Here is a 20,341-nt window from a genome sequence, read left to right as displayed (position 1 = left end):
ACACACACATATACACACACCTGATGATAAGATAGGAAAACTCACTCCCCGAGCTAATCTCCTTATTTTTGTCAGATATTTCTCTGAAGCGAAAGCCTATCGTTTGTTTGATCCTCGGACAACTAAGGTGATCGTTCGAAGGGACGTCGTTTTTTACGAGAGGGATATCATGCAATCCTTTGTACCGGATTTAGATCGGAATCCTCCTTCCACATCATCGAAGATTGTGCCTATTGAGCCTGGTCTACTTCCGCTCCTGACGCTCCTACAGGTTCTTCAGCTTCTAGGTCTCCTCCACAAGACCCGTTACCTCGTTGGTATTAGTAGGCCATGCAGGATTCGGAGATCTTACCATCGGATTCCACTCCGGAGGGACCTAGAAGATCTACCCGGCTTGCTCCTTAGGCATCATTTGTGTCGTCGTTTATAACTAATTTCATAGCGCATTTTAAGCCGGATATATGGCAAGCGGCTCTTCAGTACCCTCAATGGTGAGAGGCCATGAAGGAGCTAGAGAGTATTGAGCGAAATGAGACTTGGACATTGGTGGATCGTGTGAGTCACAAGAAAGTCATCGGGACAAAGTGGATTTTTAGGACCAAGCTAAAAGCTGATGGGACTTTAGACAAGTACAAGGCTCGCCTTGTAGTGCAAGGGTTTCGACAAAAGCATGGCATTGATTATGAAGAGACCTTTGCTCCTACTGCGTAGTTGACATCTTTCTATTTGCTTCTCGCGCTAGCCGCTCACCATGGTTTGCCGATACATGAGATGGATGTTAAGAGTGCCTTCCTGAATGGTTATCTCGAGGAGGAAGGCTATGTGGAGTAGCCATTGGGCTTTTTTTATGGGAACCTGCGGGATAAGGTATTCCGCTTGCAGAAAGCTCTTTATGGGCTGAAGCAAGTGTCGCAGTCTTGGTTCCATAGGATGGATGAGTTTTTACAGACTCACAAATACCATTCTACCCCTTATGACCCGAACTTATATGTTTGATCTATTGCAGAGGTGGTCAGCTATATCCTGTTGTACGTTGATGACTTACTCATTACAGGCTTAAATTTTGTTGCTATCGTAGAAATTAAGGCAAATCTTAGTGCTACCTTTGAGATGACAGACTTGTCTTATTTCTTAGGGATCGAGGTAGTTCGATCTGGGGGCTGTAGTTTTGTGTCATAGTAGAAGTACACACTTCAGCTTGTAGATCAGACATAGCTAGTGACCATGCCTCTTGAACCCACTGTTCACTTGTGAAAGGATACCCCAAGTCAGCCCTTTGATGCATATACTTATCGGTCTGTTGTAGGGAAACTTCTTTGGTGATTCATACTAAATCAGCATACTCAGTCAGTATTTCACATCACATAGGATGTTACATTGGATTGCATGTCTTCGTGTGTTGCATTATTTATGGTGTACTTATTCTGATGGCCTGACGTATGGTTCTGGTTTATGTTTTGCAGGGGTACATTGATTCTAATTGGACAGGAGATCCTAACACTCTGCGTTCCCATGGTGGCTACCTCTTTATCTTGGGCACAACTTCCATTTCATGGTCTAGCCATAAATAGGAGACAATGGCGGCTTCCACGGTCGAGGCTGAGTATAGGGCTCTCTTCGATGGCACCACGGAGGCCATCTACTCGAGGAGTTTACTAGCGGTGCTTCATTTTCCTTGCAACTCTCCCACCGTTGTCTACTGCGATAATAAGGGTGCCATTGTCTTTGCGGACAATCTGATCATGACACCATGGACGTGGCATGTGGGAGTTCACTTTCACTTTTCCAGAGAGCAGGTTGAGCTAGGTACTATCCGCCTACAGTTTGTGTCTTCATCTGATAATTTTACAAATATCTTGATCAAAGTGGTCAACCGGCTGGTTCTTCAGTACCTACTACCCAGGATCGGCTTGGGTACACCTTGCCCTACTTCTTCAGATTGACGGAGAGAAGGTGCTTCGCTCTTGCTTTCCCTTCCAGTTTGAGAGGGGGACGACTTCTTCTCTTGATAGTGACAGTGATGATGCTTACAGTTTTTAGACATTGATTTATTTTTTTGTATTGTATTATGGACATTTGCAACTTCATCCGCACTGTTAGGATGATATGATCGTAAAAGGGCCCTTGGGCAAGTGAACAATTCCCTTGCGAGAGCACTAACCAAGTGGCACTGTTGCATAGCATTTTGCATGAGCATGATATCTTATATCTTCCTTTGTATTATCTCATGTAGTGGCATTCTGTTCATGTAAACATGCATCTGTGCGTATTTATCTCTTTTCAATCTTTTGGAGTGGTCGACTCTGAATTCACCATATTCGTGGCATTGCACATGGCAGTCTCCAAGGCAATTTTTTTCTTGCTTGCTTGCTTTGCTTGTCTTGCTTGCTTCACGCTTGCTTCACTTATTTGCTATATCCACATCTTAGTCATTTTCCTTCTTTATCAACACCTAGTAATGGTAGAGATAGTATGCTTGTTTTGTGAAGGTCTTGGATCTACCATCCCTTATCACTCTCCTATATTAGGGCACAGATACTCAATAGGACGAAAACTGATTTGCAACCCTCATTTAATGCTAAATCTATCGAATTTAAAAAGCCCTTTAAAAAAAAGTCCATAGTTGATTCCATCTGCCTTTGTAGGGCTTGGTAGGTCACTGGGCAGTTGACATGCACCCTTTGTCCAATGCCTTGTTCTCTCAGGGGTGACCTCTTGGGCTCCCTTGGTAAGATAACCATTGCCTTTGTAATCTTAGTAGGCCACTGGGCAGCTGACACACACCCTTTGTCCGATGCTCCGGTTGCTTTGGGATGGGACGCCTTGGGGTAAAAGAAAAGAAAAAGGTCTTGGTTGGCTTTCATTCTCGTGGCATCGTTGTTGGGCCTGAGAGGGGATGTTGAGCTAAAAATGCATTAGCTTCACTTAAACAGCCCCAAAACATGCTTGATTAATGAAGTAACCTTGTTTATTTAAAAGAAATGCTCTCCATTTAGTAATATATCTCGTTTTTGCAGGTTTCAGGTGTTTTCAGCTTACTGCCCATACCCCTTTTGCGGAGGACATCGCAGTCTCAGCTGTCCCTTGCTGTCATCTACAATCTGGTGCCTGTTTCCAGCCTTCCACACGCAGTTTGCAGATGTTTACAACAGAGCAACTATTACCGATCACTCCCCAACTGCCGCCTGCTCAATTTTCTCTCTCCTCATATAGGATAGTGGATAGTTGCCTCTCTTAGTCGCAGCATTTGTCAGAGTGCAGCGATGCGGAAGCATGGGACTAAGACTGAGAGAGAGAGAGAACGCAGAGAGAAGAGAGAGAAAGAGACAGTGGAAGATGAAGATCTGATGTATAAGTGTGCTGTATACAAAGATATGCAGATATATACACGGGCGCAGTGCGCTGGACTGCGTGTCTCCACCTCGATGATGCAACCTGCTGTTCACCTCGAAGTTTGCTGCAGTCTGCACGATCTCCTGCCTGAAATCTGCGAACAGAGACGGAATCCACACGAATCTCCAGTCTTGGTCCCACGCTTCCGCATCGCTGCACTCTGACATGGTATCAGAGCAGTGTAGAAGGGTTGACTGAGTGAAGAACCAACCTGAAGAAGAGTTTCCATCGCAACACAAGGCTATGTTTCCAGTGTTTGAGGGCGAGCGAGAGGGTTGTGCCTCAGAATAAGGCTGAAGCGAGCGTGGGCGCGCAGGAAAGGAATCCAGTTGGTGGATTTGCTGCTGTTTGAAGAGGAGGAAGGTTGAGTTTTCAGTCTTCAAGTGTAGGTTTTACTTTTTCATCGCCTCCGGCGAGTGAAGAAGGTTCGGGACGCGGAAGAAAGAGCCCTAGCAGGCTGCGTTTTCACAGTCAGAGGGGGGCTGCTTTTACATTTGTGAAGGCATTACAGGTGAAGATGTCTACAGAGATTGACTTGGAGTTCTAGACGATCATGGACCGAAAGGTGCCTGTCTTACTGGCTCTTCCCGCAGATCAAAAGCTCGATGGCGACAATTACCGCATCTGGCGCGTGATGATGTTGGCCATCCTTGAGTCCTACGATTTGGCGGAGCTTGTACAGGAGGAGATCGACCGGCCCTCGGTGAGAGAGGAGTCCAAACTCTCTTTCGATGCTCGTGCGGAGTTGGCCAAGGCACAGTCTCACTGGGACAAACTGAATGCTCGGATTCATTCTTTTCTTTTTCTGTCTCGTATTACAGTTGTGATAGCCCACATCGAGTACTTGACGGTGGCTCGGGAGATATGGTTGGAGCTTGATCAGATGTATAACCGGATGACCCTTATGAAGCGGGTTTCTTTGGAGGTGCAGATGCCGACCCTGTCCGTGAACAAGTCTTCTTCGTTGTGGGAGTACATTAACAAGCTTAGACAACGTCAGATGCAGGTTCAGAATGCGGGGAAGCCGATTTCCTCCGAAGACATGGCGATCACACTTTTGTCCCAGTTGCCGCCACAATTCGGTGCTTTCTACTCCGCCCTTATTGCTTCGGGGCATGAGTCTACTCTTCGGTGGGAAGAGCTGGTTCCTATGGTCTTGGACCAAGAGGAACAACTGAAGGGACAGCATGCTTGCAAGTCGGAAGCCCTGACAGGTCAAGCCTCTCAGAAGAAGGGGAAGGACCAAAAGAAGAAGGAGGATAACAAGTCAAAGAAGGACAAGGACAAAGAATCCACATGCCATATTTGTGGAAAGACTGGCCATTGGAAGAAGGATTGCCCTGACAAAGACTCTTAGGACACCAACAAGAAGGACACGAAGGATTCTGGAGCGGTGGCTGCACCCTCATTAGCTGTATTTTTTCATCTAGCTGTCATTGAGGACTCTACACCGAATGATTCTGATATTGCGATGACAGCTCCCTAGGCTCGAGAGTGGATCGTTGACAGTGGTGTCTCCCGGCACATGACTCCTTCATCAGTTGGTGTTGCCCAGTTGCGACCTTCGTGTGGGCAGATTCTCATTGGAGATAGCTCTTCGGTGTCTATTGCAGGACGGGGTGAGATGCAGCTTATTCCAGATGGACGTGGTGGTACCCATACCTCAGAGATCTTGCATGTGCCAGGTTTAGGGTATCATCTACTTTCGGTTCATAAGATTTGTTCCCTTGGACTTTTGGTGGAGTTTGACAGTGATTCGGTGCGAGTCCTTGATCGTGCGTCAAGGAAGGTTCTCTCATCAGGATATGAGGAGAACGGCATCTACAAATCGATGTCTTCTACCGCTCTCCCTACTCTGCTTCTTACCTCTCAGACACAGTTAGAGCTATGGCATGCTTGGTTTGGTCACCTCAACTATGATTATCTTCGGAGGGCGTCACGTGGACAGCTTGTTCGAGGGTTGCCGAACATAGTGGTGAGCCAGTAGCCATGTGTCTCCTACATTCGTGGAAAACAGCATAGGGATGCGATTCCCAACAAAGCTTCGCGGCGGTCTACTTCACCGATGGAGCTTGTATCTACGGATCTTTGTGGCCCTATGAGGAACGAGTCCTTGAGAGGAAGCTCGTACTTCATGTTGATTGTAGATGACTATAGCAGGATGACTTGGGCCTATTTCTTGGCATTGAAGTCGGAGACCTTTTCCCACTTCAAGGATTGGCTTCTCTTTGAGGAGAACCGATCAGGCCGGTGATTGAAGACCTTGCGATTTGACAAGGGTGGTGAATTTATTTCTAATGAGTTTGCTCGTTTTTGTGCAGATAAAGGCATTCACCAGGAGTTTGCTAACATCAACACTCCTCAAGAAAATGGCATTCTTGAACGGAAGAACCGAAGTGTGATCGAGATGGCGCGCACCATGATGGAGCATCGATAGACACCTCAGTTTCTGTGGGCCGAGGCTGTGGCTACTACAGTCCACATCCTTAACCGATCCCCCACTTCGGCCGTTGATGGGATGACACCTTGTGAGGCTTTGGGACTAAGTCTGATATTTCTTATTTTAGGGTTTTTGGGTGTGATGCCTATGTTCACATTCCCAAGGCTTATCGTGATAAATTTGAAGCAGCTTCCTGAAGACAGGTGTTTGTTGGCTACAGCTCTCAGTCCCAAGGCTATCATTTGTATGATCCCGTCAAGCGGGATGTGTACACTAGTCGAGATGTGTGGTTTGTGGAGGTTCCGGCCATAGCAGCGAGTGAGGAGCATCCCATTCTTAGAGATCCAAGGGAGAGTTGGGCTCTCGAAATAGTTTTTTTGGAGCCCGCGCCTTTTGATTCCGATTCTGTTTCGATACAGAGTCTACTGTTCCACCGGTTACCCCCGAGGTGTTACCACCGGTGGATATCCCAGAGTCTTCAGTTAATGGAGAGAGACGAGGAGAGATCCGGCCTTCTCCTCGTTGGGCCCGTGACACACTCCGTGATTCAGCGATCGAGGGGGTCCCTGAGGAGTAGGGACCGCAAGATGGTCCGCGGCGGTCATGGAGGCACCAGGCACATTCTACGGAGCTTGTTTGCTATAACTATTGTTTGATGACCCGTGTTATGCAGGATCGAGAGCCCACCTCCGTGAAGGAGGCTTTACAGTCCGCACCATGGAAGAAAGCTATGGAAGCCGAGTTGGAGTTTATTGAGAGGAATGGCACTCGGTATCTTGTGCCTCGCCCCCCAAATAAGAAGGTAATTGGCGTCAAATGGGTCTTCAAGACCAAGTACCTTAGCGATGGTTCTTTGGACAAGCACAAGGCTCGCCTTGTTGCTAAAGGTTTTGCACAGCGCCCAATGCTGTTCTTTTTATAATTCATACACACTCGAATCTTCCCGTTCTTCTTCAAGACAATTACTATAGATGACATCTAATCTGTGTGCTCAATTTCATAGATGAATCTGGCCTTCAATAACTTATCTATCTCCTCGTTGCTGTTTTTCTCTCTCCTCAGCTTGTCACAGCAGATTTTCTCTCCTCTGCCTGTGTTTGCAAATTTTCTCTCTCCTTTGCTTGCTTTTGTTGTTTACAGCCTGTGTGTGTTGTTTTCCTCTCTCTACAGCCTGCGTTTACTGCACACTCTCTCTCTCTAGACTGCTATTTGCAGCCATACACAGGCTGCGTTTACTATTGGTTGACATCCGGAGGCTGCCTTGCTGGAATTCGGGATCTGTACAAAGTACGACACACTCTCCAACTCATTCTCTCTACCCTGATCCTTGAGATACAGGAGTTTGAGGTTTAGTATTCATTCACTGCATAGTGTGTTTGCTGCATGAGCATTGTATACTGAGCAGTCATATCACTTCATTTATTTTCTGTGTTCATTGTCTCTGAGTTACCCTAACCCTAACCCAAGACTCCTACGAGACTAGCCCAGGTAAAGGTAAGGACCAAACCAAGTAGAGATACTACGAGACATTGATCAGTGACCAATCCAAGATCCATTGCATCAGTGACCACAAATACTTGAGAGTGGAGAAATTATACTACCTCCCTTGGAAGACTCCCTCTCAACCTCCTTGGAGTGGCACTACCACTGCTAGAAGGGGTTGAGGTTGGTTTAGGAATGGTGATTGGATTCTTCTTTGGTGTGGGTAGAAGTCCCTTAGCTAGGGATGAGGTGATTTTGCGCATGGGTCTAAGACATTTGCCCTTTGAGCAACAATTATCATCTACATGGCCTGGTTTTTGGCAAAATGTACAAAATCTATTCTTTTTAGGCAAGAAGTGCTAGAAGGGTCTTTGAGAGCATGTGAGTATACTGCTCCCTTTTTCCTTCAAAGGTAACTAGCCATTGGCATTGGAATGTGGTTTGTGGTCAGGATCAATTAGGGAAGGTGGAATTGGGTCTAAGTGTGGAAGTGATTTGTTTCCACTCCTTGTTTCTTTCAAAGAAGGTGACTCATTAGCATAAGATGGGGATTCATGCATTTGATTGTGGATGGCAATAGTGTGCAGAAGGTGATTCCCCACACAGTAGGACTAGAGGATAGAGTAATGCACTTGCTCATGTATAAGGCATAGTGTTAAAGGGTGGCATTCCCACTAACGATGTACCAGGGTGCAGAGTGGTATACTTCTAAGTGTCTAGTGATGGCCAGCAACCTTGATGTGCATCAAAGACAATGTGGGGTGTAGACGGCCGTAGTGATGGTGTTGGGAGAGAGAGAAGATGGGAAACAAAAGAAGTCCATGACTGAAGTGATGTTGGCCAACTGACAGGTGAGCCTCTAAATAGGCAAGATGACGTAAAATCCTCTAGGACAATATCCCAGGCCAAAAAGAAGAATGTTGCCCAAAAATAGGGACAGTGGACAAAATGATTGGATTGAGACAAAGCTCATAATGTCTCTGACTGACTCAGTGTAGGATTTACAACCAGGAAATGACCATGATTGCTAGCAAACACAACTTCAGCTTATAACATGTATCATACGTTGATTAGAGCAAATAAAAGGGTGGACAAAACGGCTAACAAGGCATGGCACTTACGTAAATCACCCTCATGGTGGAAGGCAACAACCTTTTGTGGTTGGCACTACATATTACCATTCAAAGCTAAGGTTTTTATATGGAGAACTATGGTGGGTGGTTTACCAATTGGGGATGCACTTTGCTAACGCAAAATAATAATGGACATGCTTCTTTTGCACTACATGCTGAGAATCCGTTTGTCATAGATTTTATTGGATGCTTGTCAGTGCATCATCTTTGGTCCTTTATGTCGGCTGTCTAGGTGCAACTAGTTAGTGAGTGCTTGCCTTCTTTGACCACTTTGCAACCAAATCATCCTTGCCATTTCCATTTTCTGAGGTAGACTGTTTTTTGGGAGAATTGGCGCACATGTAATGCCTTTATTTTTTATTATCTCAGGTATCCATGGTCACATGCCTTGTGTTTGAGGATTACTGCTATGGCAGATTTCTTCCATGGTTTCAGTTGGCTTGATCATCCCTGTAAGTACCTGCTCCATGGCAGCATATTGCTCGCTCCACTCTTGTTGTGCCCCCCACAGACATTTGTTTGTTGTGATGTGATTTGGCAATGCTCAGTGGGCATGGAGAGTGCCAAACTAATGAGTCCGCTTGCCTTTTCTTTGAGCTTATCTAGCAGGCTGGCCATTGTTCGCACCACTCTTGTGCCCCCCACATGACATTTGTTTGTTGTGATGTGATTTTCTTTGGCTGGCCAGAAGGCCTGATGTAATGTAAATGTTCTAATTTAATTTAAGCTTTTCATGTGCGCCAGGGGGAAGAGAGGGACTCTTACACTTGCTCGTATGCCGCGGCTACATATGCATGTGCTCACACAAGTAAGCACACATTCTTGTGTAACGGTTTATATTATTAGTGGAAAACCTCAAGAGGGGGCAAAACCAACAAACTATTATGTCCAAAAGTCAAAAGGGAAAGGAAACAATTAGGCCTGCTAGATCAAAGAGACTATAATCATTGTCATCACATTGTAGGAGGAAAATATGAATGTAAACGCATGCATGCATGCCCATGCAACTTCTGTAACATCTCACTTATGTAAATGCCTCAAGCAGATGCAAACTTATGCATGCATGCACCCATGGAGAACATTGTGGTGCCGACTTATTATTTATGGTTCATTTCGGAAATTATGCCCAACACCTATCTAACGCCCTCCTTTAAAAAGGAGATGGATTGGTGAATTTTGGAGCCTGAACAAAAGAAGGTATGGTTTTCAGGGTGAGGCGAGAATCACAAACATTACTGTGAACTTTGTCCAAAAAATCTCAAGAAAGGTGTCGTCCATACCTGCAGTGTTTGGTTTGTAATAGAAATAGATTTATGTCTCACAAATGTGGACTTGTCTTGGTAAAATTGGAGCCCAGTACCGAATCTGAAGTGCCAAGAATGGAGGACGGTCTCTGTTTCAATTCGATAATACCATTTGGGAGGCTTGTATTAGGTCTATAAAATGTTGGGGCTATCACACCCTTGCATTTGCAATCTCTTTGACAAAGCTTATCTTGCTTCCGACTAGTTCAGTTCTGTAAACGTTTAGAACTTGTGTCTGATTTCTTGAATGTTCCTGAGATCCATCTTTATGTGCCATTCTCTTTCTGCAGGCACATTCTTTTAGAGGATTGAGGTATAATAATGTCTATTGCTTTCAGTGGATTAGTTAACACATCTTTGATCAACTCCTATCTTGGAAAAACGATCTGCAGGTGTCTTGACAAGGCAGCACTTCCAGATTTTCCGAAGGAAGGTTTGTGGCAGTGCAGGAATGAAGATCAAAATGAACCGTTATTGGGCAGTATCGATGAATCAGGACAAGCATTTGAGAAAGCTCACAAGGGCAGTGTAAGCGAATGGAGGCTTTGCACAGTTACGCAAGTTGAAGAGGCCAAACTCATTGTTAGGATCCTCCCGATCTGGCTAACCACGATCGTATATGGGCTTGCACTAGCTCAGATGACGACATTTTTTGTGGAGCAAGCAGCAACAATGGATCGTAAAGTTGGCTCAAGTTTCACCATTCCCTCAGCATCATTACTAACATTCTCTTCTATAGCTGTTCTTGTTGTGGTGCCCATATATGACTGCATATTTGTTCCATCCGTGCGGCGAGTTACAGGTCATGCACAGGGTCTAACATTACTGCAACGCCTAGGGGTGGGCTTGTTTTTGTCTGTTCTTTGCATGGCTGTAGCAGCCCTGGTCGAGCGGAGGCGTCTGCAGGTTGCGGAAGATTATGGACTTCTGGATAATCCCACTGCCACAATCCCAATGAGTGTTTTCTGGTTGCTTCCTCAGTACATACTCTTTGGTGTGTCTGATGTGTTTGCCCTTGTAGGTCAGCAAGAGTTCTTTTATGATCAGGTTCCGGACACGATGAGAAGTTTGGGTATGTCTTTATACTTGTGTGCAAATGGATTTGGAAGTCTTCTGAGCAGTGTTGTCATTAGCATTGTTAACGACGTCACAAGTAGATGGGGGAGCCAAAGCTGGATTGTCAATAATGTGAATAGGTGCCGTCTAGACTACTATTACTGGCTTCTTGCCATCTTGTGTGTTCTGAATCTCCTAGTGTTCATAGCCTTGGCCTGCTCATACACATATAAAACGGTTGAAACTAGCTCGGACACAGAGGAATATAATGTGTGATTTTTGGGTAGTCAAGCTTTGTATCACTTCAAAGGGTGTGCGACTGTGAAGGATTATTGTTTGGGGTGCACGCCACCAAACACATTTGTCAACAGACGATTATGCAATCATAGTATTATCATCATTGAACACGTTTAATTGATGTAGTAGAACCTTTCTGCAGAGAGTTAAATCGTATTGTTGGATAGACACATAGGACCCTGTCCAGGGAAATCAGAAACCAAGCAGCCAATGAGCTGTAATTTGGAGGTTCTGAAGGTTTCTTTATATACTGCTTTAAGGCTCGATTCCTGAAAGCAGTGAAAGGTGAAAGTTTAGTTTCACATATCTATCGACCCCTTGTTTTGATAGGGGTAAATATGTGTCTAGCTTTGAAAAACATACCAAGTCCACAAACATTTAAAGTGATACGTGAACATAACCATGTTTCAAAGGTTTTTCACTTGCATGATTACAAGGAAAGCCAGCAACTTACCACGACACTTTACAACACTGCAAACATGAGTTATTTGCATGGTTTTGACAGGATTCTAGCAAGATCGAAAGAGGACTTCTTGTGGACTGATTAATAGGGTTAAAGTAAACTCTACCATGATGTGTTTGGGTTTCCTTGCCGTCTTTCAAGTAATTACATCATGCGTTCCATCTGCTTCAATCCACCTAATGATTTTAGCCTCATTGGTTTTAACCTAAAGACAATTCAACAAACACGTAAATCCTCATATTTTCTCTTACAAAAGGCACACATTGGGGATAGGTAGCTTATCAAGAGTCTTTCTCAAAGCACATTTAATGTGGTAAAAGGGGAGGATTTCGAAATGTCGTCTTTGCTCCTACATCCAAGGTTAGGTTTAGATGGGGGTTGAAGACTCCCCACAACCTTTTCACCTCCCAACTAGCATCTCACACATGGCACCATCGATTCACATTATGCGGCAGTAGCATCCCCTTCAGCCTCCACATGACAACAATATCCTCATGATTTCCTTCCAACCCCATTGGCCCCAACCCCACCCCCCAATGTAGTTGTTGCTTGACAATCACACCTAATAACACATTATGAAAGAGGCCTTCATTTTTAAACATCTAATAGACATTTTCTAACATTTAATGGATGTTTAAAAGCCTTGTTTCCAATGTTTCTATTTCTAAACATTTTTTTAATGTTCAAAATAAGCCTTTTAACTACTATAAAAGAAGTGCATTTTTGCTTGAAGTTAGGCTTGAGGATTTTAAAGGTTGAATCTGTATATCCATGACTTGAAGCTAATTGTATTAGCTTGCTAATGATATTCTCAAAGCTTAATCAATTTTTTCTAAGCACTTTTCTCATATCATCTTGTTTTTTATACGACTCTTTTATTATCTCTTTCGAATATCTTTTGTCTTCTTGATGTCTCATTTTTATCTCTCTCTTTGCTAATTGATCTCTTTTTTTAAAAAAACTTTAGCCTTTCTCAACCTTTTCATTCTCCATGTCCCCTTATGACCTCACTTCCATGTTAATACCCCTTACCTACTTTTCCATTTTTCTTTGGAATGTCCCCCTACAAACTTGGCTCCTAAATCGTCAAGTCCTTTAGCACCTCCACCTACTTCCCAAAGCATGGAGAATGATCCTAGTTCCACCCCTAAGGACTTCCCAACCCTCCAAATTTTAGGTTAAACCTTCAAAGAAGAAAGCCTTAGATCTTGACAATGAAGTGCCAAAAAGTGCTTTATCCAAGAACTAATGTATTGCAAAGAAGAAAGGTGTAGTGGACTTCATCAATGACCATCATTAACTTTTGTTGCCATTGTGTGAACCCACCCCAATCGACTCAAGGAGTGCCAAAGGTTTTGCCATCGGAGAAAGGGGCATTATTAAAGCACTTTATCCTTCTACAAAGTAAGCGATCCTTCATCCTTCTATGTTTTCTTTCATACATTGGTTTTTTCACACCTTTCTTTTTAACACTAATGTCATTGACTATCTATAATTGCAAGATATGTCTTTGTGTCCTCTTATCTTGGACATGATTGTAACCAACTAGCTCTTTACCTTATTTGGTTGCACAAAAGTTTTGGCAATGAATTTATACATTAGTATTAGCATGCAATTAGGTATCCCTTTTACTTGGAAAGGAGAAGATAACCAAAATATGTAAAGTCTCGCAATCTCAATCTCATCTAACCATTTGATTGTTAAGGATAGCTCTTTGACTCCATAAAGGTTATGTTTTGGTCAGGTATTTGCTAATGATGATTGTTGAAGATATATCATCTCCAATATTCTTGCTAATAAAGAAGACCCTTTAGTCTAGCTATATGTTGTTGAGCTCTAGAACTAGAATAAAAAACAAAAGCATTTTGGGTTATCAGAATTCAAGGAAGTGAAATATAATGTTCATGCGAGGTAGTGTCAAAGTAGGAAATTTAGCTTTGCAAAAAACCCAATCAAAGGGAGGAAGAGAAGGTTCCACTCCTTTTTGCCAAATCTTGTAAATGCATGAATGGGTCGTCTAAACATTTAGCTTTGCCAAAAACCCAATCAAAGGGAGAAAGACAATGTTCCACTACTTTTTGCTAAATCTTCCAAATGCATGAATGGGTCGTCTAAACGTTTAGCTTTGCCAACAACCCAATCAAAGGGAGAAAGACAATGTTCCACTACTTTCTGCTAAATCTTCAAAATGCATTTTGGGTGATATGAATTAGAGGAAGTGAAATATAATGTTCATGTGAGCTAGTGTTAGAGTAGGAAATTTAGCTTACCAATCAAAGGGAGAAAGAGTAGGTTCCACCACCTTTTGCCAAAACTTGTAAAGGCACAAATGGGTGATCGAAATTCAAGGAAGTGAAATATAATGTTCATGCAAAGCAGTGTCAAGGTAGGAAATTTAGCTTTGCCAAAAACCCAATCAAAGAGAGGAAGAGAAGGTTCCACTACTTTTTGCCAAATCTTGTGAAGGCATGAATGGGTCGTCTAAACATCTCAAACTGCAGAGAAAAATGATCCAATAAATTATCATGCAATAGAATAGTAATGTCCATAATCTTTGGCCAAAAAGCATCATCATGCATGAGATAGATTTGATCTAAACAATTCCATATTTCATTATATTGTGATGAATGGAAGGTGTATCCAAGATTTGATGGACATAGCGAGGACCACGAATCTTGTTTAAGCACCTCTAATGCAAAATCATTTCAATCGTGAGCTTCTTGAGCATCCATGATAGAATGTAGAGAACTTGAGTAGAGTGTGGCCGCACACATTAAAATCACCCAATACTAAACTTGGCCTACCAAGAGAAAGACTAGCTTGAAGGTGTTCCCATATAGCTTGATGATGCAAGGGGTAACCATAGACTCCAACCATTCACAAAAGCTCATCATCAAGCATAATCTCAATTAGTATGAAGTTACCTTGCACATCATTCTTTACTAAAATAGATTGAGAACTTTCATGAACAATCACGAGGACAACAAAATGTTGTATAGACAACAAATCCCATGCATTTTCATGCAAAACATGCCACATACCATGTTTCCTACAAGAGCAAACATCGGGATATTCCAAGTGGCAATCCTCATGTACAAAGCAAAGAAGCCTAATCTTAGTGGATCTTTCCTCGATCTCGTTCAATGCTTCAAGTATCCCATCATATGAAAAATTTGCCAGCATTGTAAAGGCATTCTGTCCTTGAGGCTCAAACATAGAAGTAGAGGGATTATTCCACAGTCTTAAGATCCAAGCATGGATAACAACAATCCTAAGGAGTAATCATCTTGACTTTTCTATCAAAGGCAAGACGGGTTGGGGGATCTTGGACCCACAAAAATTTCATCCACAAAATCTTCCTACAAGAGTGAATCCAACTAGTGACGGATCCAAGAAAGATAAAGGATCTTACCTATGAAAAAGAGGAAAACCCCTCTCTCATAGAAAGCTAAAAATAACACAACACTTGCTTTGCCCACATGACCATCCAAATCATCATCCTTACAATAGTCACGAAAAGCATTAGGATTATGTTGTTAACATTGTCACCCAACAAAGTATTGGCACAAATGTCAACAAATACTCTTGGTCCAAATCCTGAAATTAATTAGAGTGAGTAGTGATTGAAGCATAGGAGTGCACCAAAAGCGCCGAAAGGATTAGACCATCGGAGTTTTGCATGGAATCATTTGGAGTAGGCTTTCTATGTTTAACCACGGGCTGCAAAATAGTGCAAGGTACCATTACCTCTTCTTGAGAGTCTAGCCCCAAGGTTGCAATCACCTCATCGATAAAGGAAACATTAAGCTTAGGCATATCGACTAAGGTCTATTCGTGCATCACTACTTACTCTCTCTCTCTCTCTCCCTCTCTCTCTGTGCAAGTCTAAAGCCGTGCGCACAAGTTTGACAAGAAGGTCACGTCTGCAGGAGGACTTAAGGCCTGAACCGCTAGAACTAACAACAGCAGTGCCGCCACCAAGACTGCAGAATATTGTCAATAGATCTGCCGACAAATCTGCAGGTTTGCCACGTTGTGGAACTACCCCAAGGTCATGCCACCTACCCTGCGCTTCCTATTTTACACTGTTGCTGCGTATACTGTTCGAGTTGGGGGATAATAGCTCGCAAGTACGTCTCAATGTCTCTCGTTGTTCTGGAAACGCCTAAGGTTTGCAGATCACGTAGCTTTGTAGGCGACTCTCTCTCTCTCATGTTAATAAGAGAGAAAACAGTGGCTTTTGACCTATCAAATTCGGTAAGGCTGTCATTAAATATTGGCCTCGATGATGACATGGAATCGGTTTTTGGCTAGTCAAAAGTTAAAGATCCTCCCTTCGAGCTACATAGCTTTGTAGGCGTCTCTCTCTCTCTCTCTCTCTCTCTCTCTCTCTCTCTCTCTCTCATGTTTGTAATAAGAGAGAAACCAATGGCTTTTTACCTATCAAATTTAGTAAGGCTGTCATTAAATATTGGCCTCGATGATGACATGGAATCGGTTTTGGGCTAGTCAAAAGTTAAAGATCTTCCCTTCAAGCAAGATCTTAGTCTACAACTGCACCAGCTAGGATTTAAACTTGTATCTCTGTGTTGAGAGGACAATTTGGCAATGTGTGCGCATTGGCACTTATGAAAACAATAACTATAATGAAAATGGTGTGATCAACCTATAGACATGTGACCTTGCTACATGCTGATGTATAATGCTAGCCATTTGGCACTTATGAAAACAATAACTATAATGAAAATGGTGTGATCGACCTATAAACACACGACCTTGCTACATGCTAATGTATAATGCTAGCCATTTGGGAAGCCATGATTGATCCTTGAGCCTTGACATTGTCTGTAAAAGAAAATATCTTGGTAGAGGTCATAAAATGATGAAATGACTAGCAAAGTCACCTTCACAAAATGTTGAGGATTTCCTAAAAAGGAAGAGTCCAATTAAAAGCATGATGGGACATTAGGGTTGATGCACCCAATCAATTTTATTTTAGTACCTCGAAAAGCCAAACATTCTGATAGTTTCCAAAATCCCCTATCCTCTCTAGCAGTAGCTAAACTAGTGCACTCTAATCAATGGTTGCAACATAGTATTGAAGTTTTAGATATGCACATTGATAAAGTGGCTTTTGAGTTTCTCTTCTGCTTATTAAGATGAGGTTTTGGGAGGGTGCCATGTGGCACTCTCTCAATCCCCCAAGCCTCTCGAAACATCACTTACTCACTCACACACACACACACACCCACACACAGTCTCTCTCTCTCTCTCTCTCTCGTCTGAACTATGCACCCTATGTGCAATCCCGATTGTTCCACGATACGAGGTGTCTCTCCCTCCCTCTTTCTCTCTCTTTGGTGACTCTACAAACCAAAACCATGTCAAAACATCACACACACACACACACACACACACACACACACATACACACACACACACACACTCTCTCTCTCATTCATGCAGGCCTAGCACTAGGAGCATGAACATACAAGTGATGGAGCAGGTGTAGCATAGACAAGGAGTACAGTAGGGATGACAGTAGAGGCAGTAGGGATGAGATCACACACACACACACACACACACACACACACACACACACACACACACACACACTCTCTCTCTCTCTCTCTCTCTCTCTCTCTCTCTCTCTCTCTCTCTCTCTCTCTCTCTCTCTCTCTCTCTCTCTCTCTCTCTCTCTCTCTCTCTCGTCCGAACTATGCACCCTATGTGCAATCCCGATTGTTCCACGATACGAGGTGTCTCTCCCTCCCTCTTTCTCTCTCTTTGGTGACTCTACAAACCAAAAGCATGTCAAAACATCACACACACCCACACTCACACACACCCACACACACACACACACACACACACACACACTCTCTCTCTCTCTCTCTCATTCATGCAGGCCTAGCACTAGGAGCATGAACATGCAAGTGATGGAGCAGGTGTAGCATAGACAAGGAGTACAGTAGGGATGACAGTAGAGGCAGTAGGGATGACAATAGAGGCAGTAGGGATGAGATCACACACACACACACACACACACACACACACACACACACACACACACACACACACACACACTCTCTCTCTCTCTCTCTCTCTCTCTCTCTCTCTCTCTCTCTCTCTCTCTCTCTCTCTCTCTCTCTCTCTCTCTCTCTCTCTCTCTCTCTCTCTCTCTCTCTCTCTCTCTCTCTCTCTCAACCAAGCTTATCGGTGTGGTGACTGGTGGCAATGGCAACGACTTGTGGTAGGCACACTAAGCGGTTGGCTATGCCAATGAGGCGAGAATAGAGAATGTTAATTAATATTAATAATTTAGTTTAATCAATATATATGTTATAATTAGTATGTCAATGTTAGATTAATATATGTTAATAGGTTTAACATTATTAATAATTTAATATATTAGTAATAATCATTTATATATATTTAATTATAAATTTGACATGGAGATGTGCTAATTTTTATTATTAATAAATGAATACTCCCCTCCCCCTTCCTACATAAGTACCCCCTTAAATTTCTAGATTAAAATATTTTTAAAAAAATCTAAAATGTCATCCCCTCCTCTTTAGCAAAAAAATCCCAAAAATATATTTTTTGTACTTTACCTCCCCCTTTTACTAACATATCAACCCTCCCCAAAATTCTTTTGTCCAATGACACAAGAACCTCAAACGTAGTAGGACCATCGCATGAAGTAGGACCTTCCTACATGGTGGGCTCTTCGTCATTAACAACCCTTAATGTAGGAGAGAAAATATGACAAACAATACTAACATATCAAATGCACACATAACTAGGTATTTTTTGTTATTATTTAATTGACATGTTTGCGATTAGGAAAGAAAAACGATTAGAAAAAATTCATTTTAAATCATGTGTGTAACAATCGGTCCTTCATCTTTTGAAAAAGCACATATATATTTCCTTTTGAATTTAAAAATATTTATATTTCTTTCATAAATTAAATGTTTAATCGATTAGATAAAAGACTTAAAATTCATATACCTTAGATTAATGCATCCATTAAATGTAAGAATTAGTGATTAGATTAAATATTAAATTATATTTTGAATAATTTATAACTAATATTTATTTTTTTCATGCGTTAAATGTAAGTAGATTAAATAGTAAATTATATTTTATTAATCCATAACTAAACTTTGTGTAGTTTGTGATGGAAAAAAGATAACCATAGGGATATCAATCATAAATTATTTGTTTTAAATAGGATAGCTATCATAATTCATCTCAATCAAACCCTTATTTTAAGGTTTGTATGTCCACAAAGCCATTTTGATGTTACTTTTGATTTCGTAAACCTCTTGGTCTATAAATCATAACTATATGGTCATCCTAACTCCCCACTACACCTAAGGCCATACGATCATGGACTATTGATAGAAATCTAGTAGATCATGTCGACAAGTGGAGCATGGTTTTCACCATTGCTAGTTAAATAAAGTGAGACCTAAATAGATTGCAATTATTATCCAACTCATATGATACACAAAATCGATAAAGAGTCAGGATTACTCACACATGACAAAATGAGTGCAATGCTAAAAGCATATTATTCTAGCAAGTGACACATTGTAAATTTTATTAAAGGATTGAATATTGGAAATTCTACTTGGCTTAATGCAACCGCAAAAATGATAAAAGTGTGGTCATATAAAAAGTATAAATCTCCTTTCTCAATAAAATAATAAAATTCTATTTGAGAAGGAATGATTGATTAGTGCATTGGATTTGCAATTTATTTGAGAAATACATTTAAAAATTTATAAAAACTTTTTGTTTTTTCCTAGATGATAGGTAGAATTGAACAATTTATACTCCTCTAAGGGCAATTGTGTAGGGCTCAATTTGAATCAGTTTTGTTTCGCATACAAGCTCCTGACCAGCATTTAGGAAGGCTCCATATAGAATGTTCCCTCCTATGGCAACACATAACTAGGGGGACTCTAGTCAAAGTGGGTAATTGTGCAGTTGGTCCTATCCATGTGTGTTGATCGTACCAGTGGCCTAGAGTATAATCTATGGAGGTTGCATTGGGCAAACAGACTTAATTTAGTTAGATTTTACATGTTGCACAGGAGTAGCCAAAACCCTCCAATTCATATTAATGACAAAAAGATGACCCTAAATTAGTGAGTTTATTATAGTATCACCAAGATCGTCCAATAAAAGCTCTTTGCTCTCGTGTAAATAATTATGAGATTGATGAAGTTCCTAATCTTTCTACTAGCCTTATACACATACAAGGAAACTCCTAGTTAATATACGTGAATATTAGCCCAAATCTAGGACTAAGTTATGCAACTATTCACCATGAGAATCCCTTCTTGAAAAAGATGGAGTCTTTTGCAAGATTCCTCTTTGGAATTATGTGAGATGCCCTTCTAAAATTCTGTATAGCTAATGGTGCAATATTATGTGAATATACAAGCCTCTTTTTTGTGGAACAACTTCTGCTATGATGGTACTATTGTGTCATGCTAAAATAATTTGAAATAGTTTATATGTATAATGAAGCTCTTGCATATAAAGCAATTTTTTACATTATGATCTTGCAATTAATTGCATTATCTAGTTGTGTTACTAATGATGGATGGAATCATAATTAGTACTAAGAAAAAATGTATTAGTATTCTTTCAGGTTCCTTCGTCAAAACACCTTTAGCAATTATTATCACTGTCACTAATCTATCAGGTGAAAAAGAGAGGAAGTTCCTACTCAAATAGGTCAAGCTGCTTGAGT

General features: G+C 41.8%; 1 protein-coding gene across 3 annotated transcripts in view; it reads left to right on the top strand.

The window, feature by feature from the left end:
* Window positions 1-11,215, top strand: part of LOC148015857 (protein NRT1/ PTR FAMILY 8.3-like) — a 99,225-nt gene extending 88,010 nt beyond the window's left edge. For 2 of the 3 annotated variants that reach the window (XM_087664712.1, XM_087664711.1), the window contains 3 exons: window positions 8,818-8,900; window positions 9,193-9,256; window positions 10,145-11,215. In XM_087664712.1, the coding sequence (XP_087520838.1) occupies window positions 8,818-8,900; window positions 9,193-9,256; window positions 10,145-11,084 (1,087 nt within the window). In that variant the 3' untranslated portion in view covers window positions 11,085-11,215. The remainder of the gene's footprint in view (window positions 1-8,817; window positions 8,901-9,192; window positions 9,257-10,144) is intronic. The other variant, XM_087664713.1, reaches the window with a different exon arrangement.
* The last annotated feature ends 9,126 nt before the right edge of the window (window positions 11,216-20,341 follow it).

Source organism: Lygodium microphyllum, chromosome 23 (genome assembly GCF_053477565.2).
Source record: "Lygodium microphyllum isolate KBCC chromosome 23, Lygodium_microphyllum_v1.1.10, whole genome shotgun sequence".
Lineage (NCBI taxonomy): Eukaryota > Viridiplantae > Streptophyta > Polypodiopsida > Schizaeales > Lygodiaceae > Lygodium > Lygodium microphyllum.
Note: the sequence above shows the minus strand (reverse complement) of the source record. Positions and strands in the feature narration are given on the sequence as shown.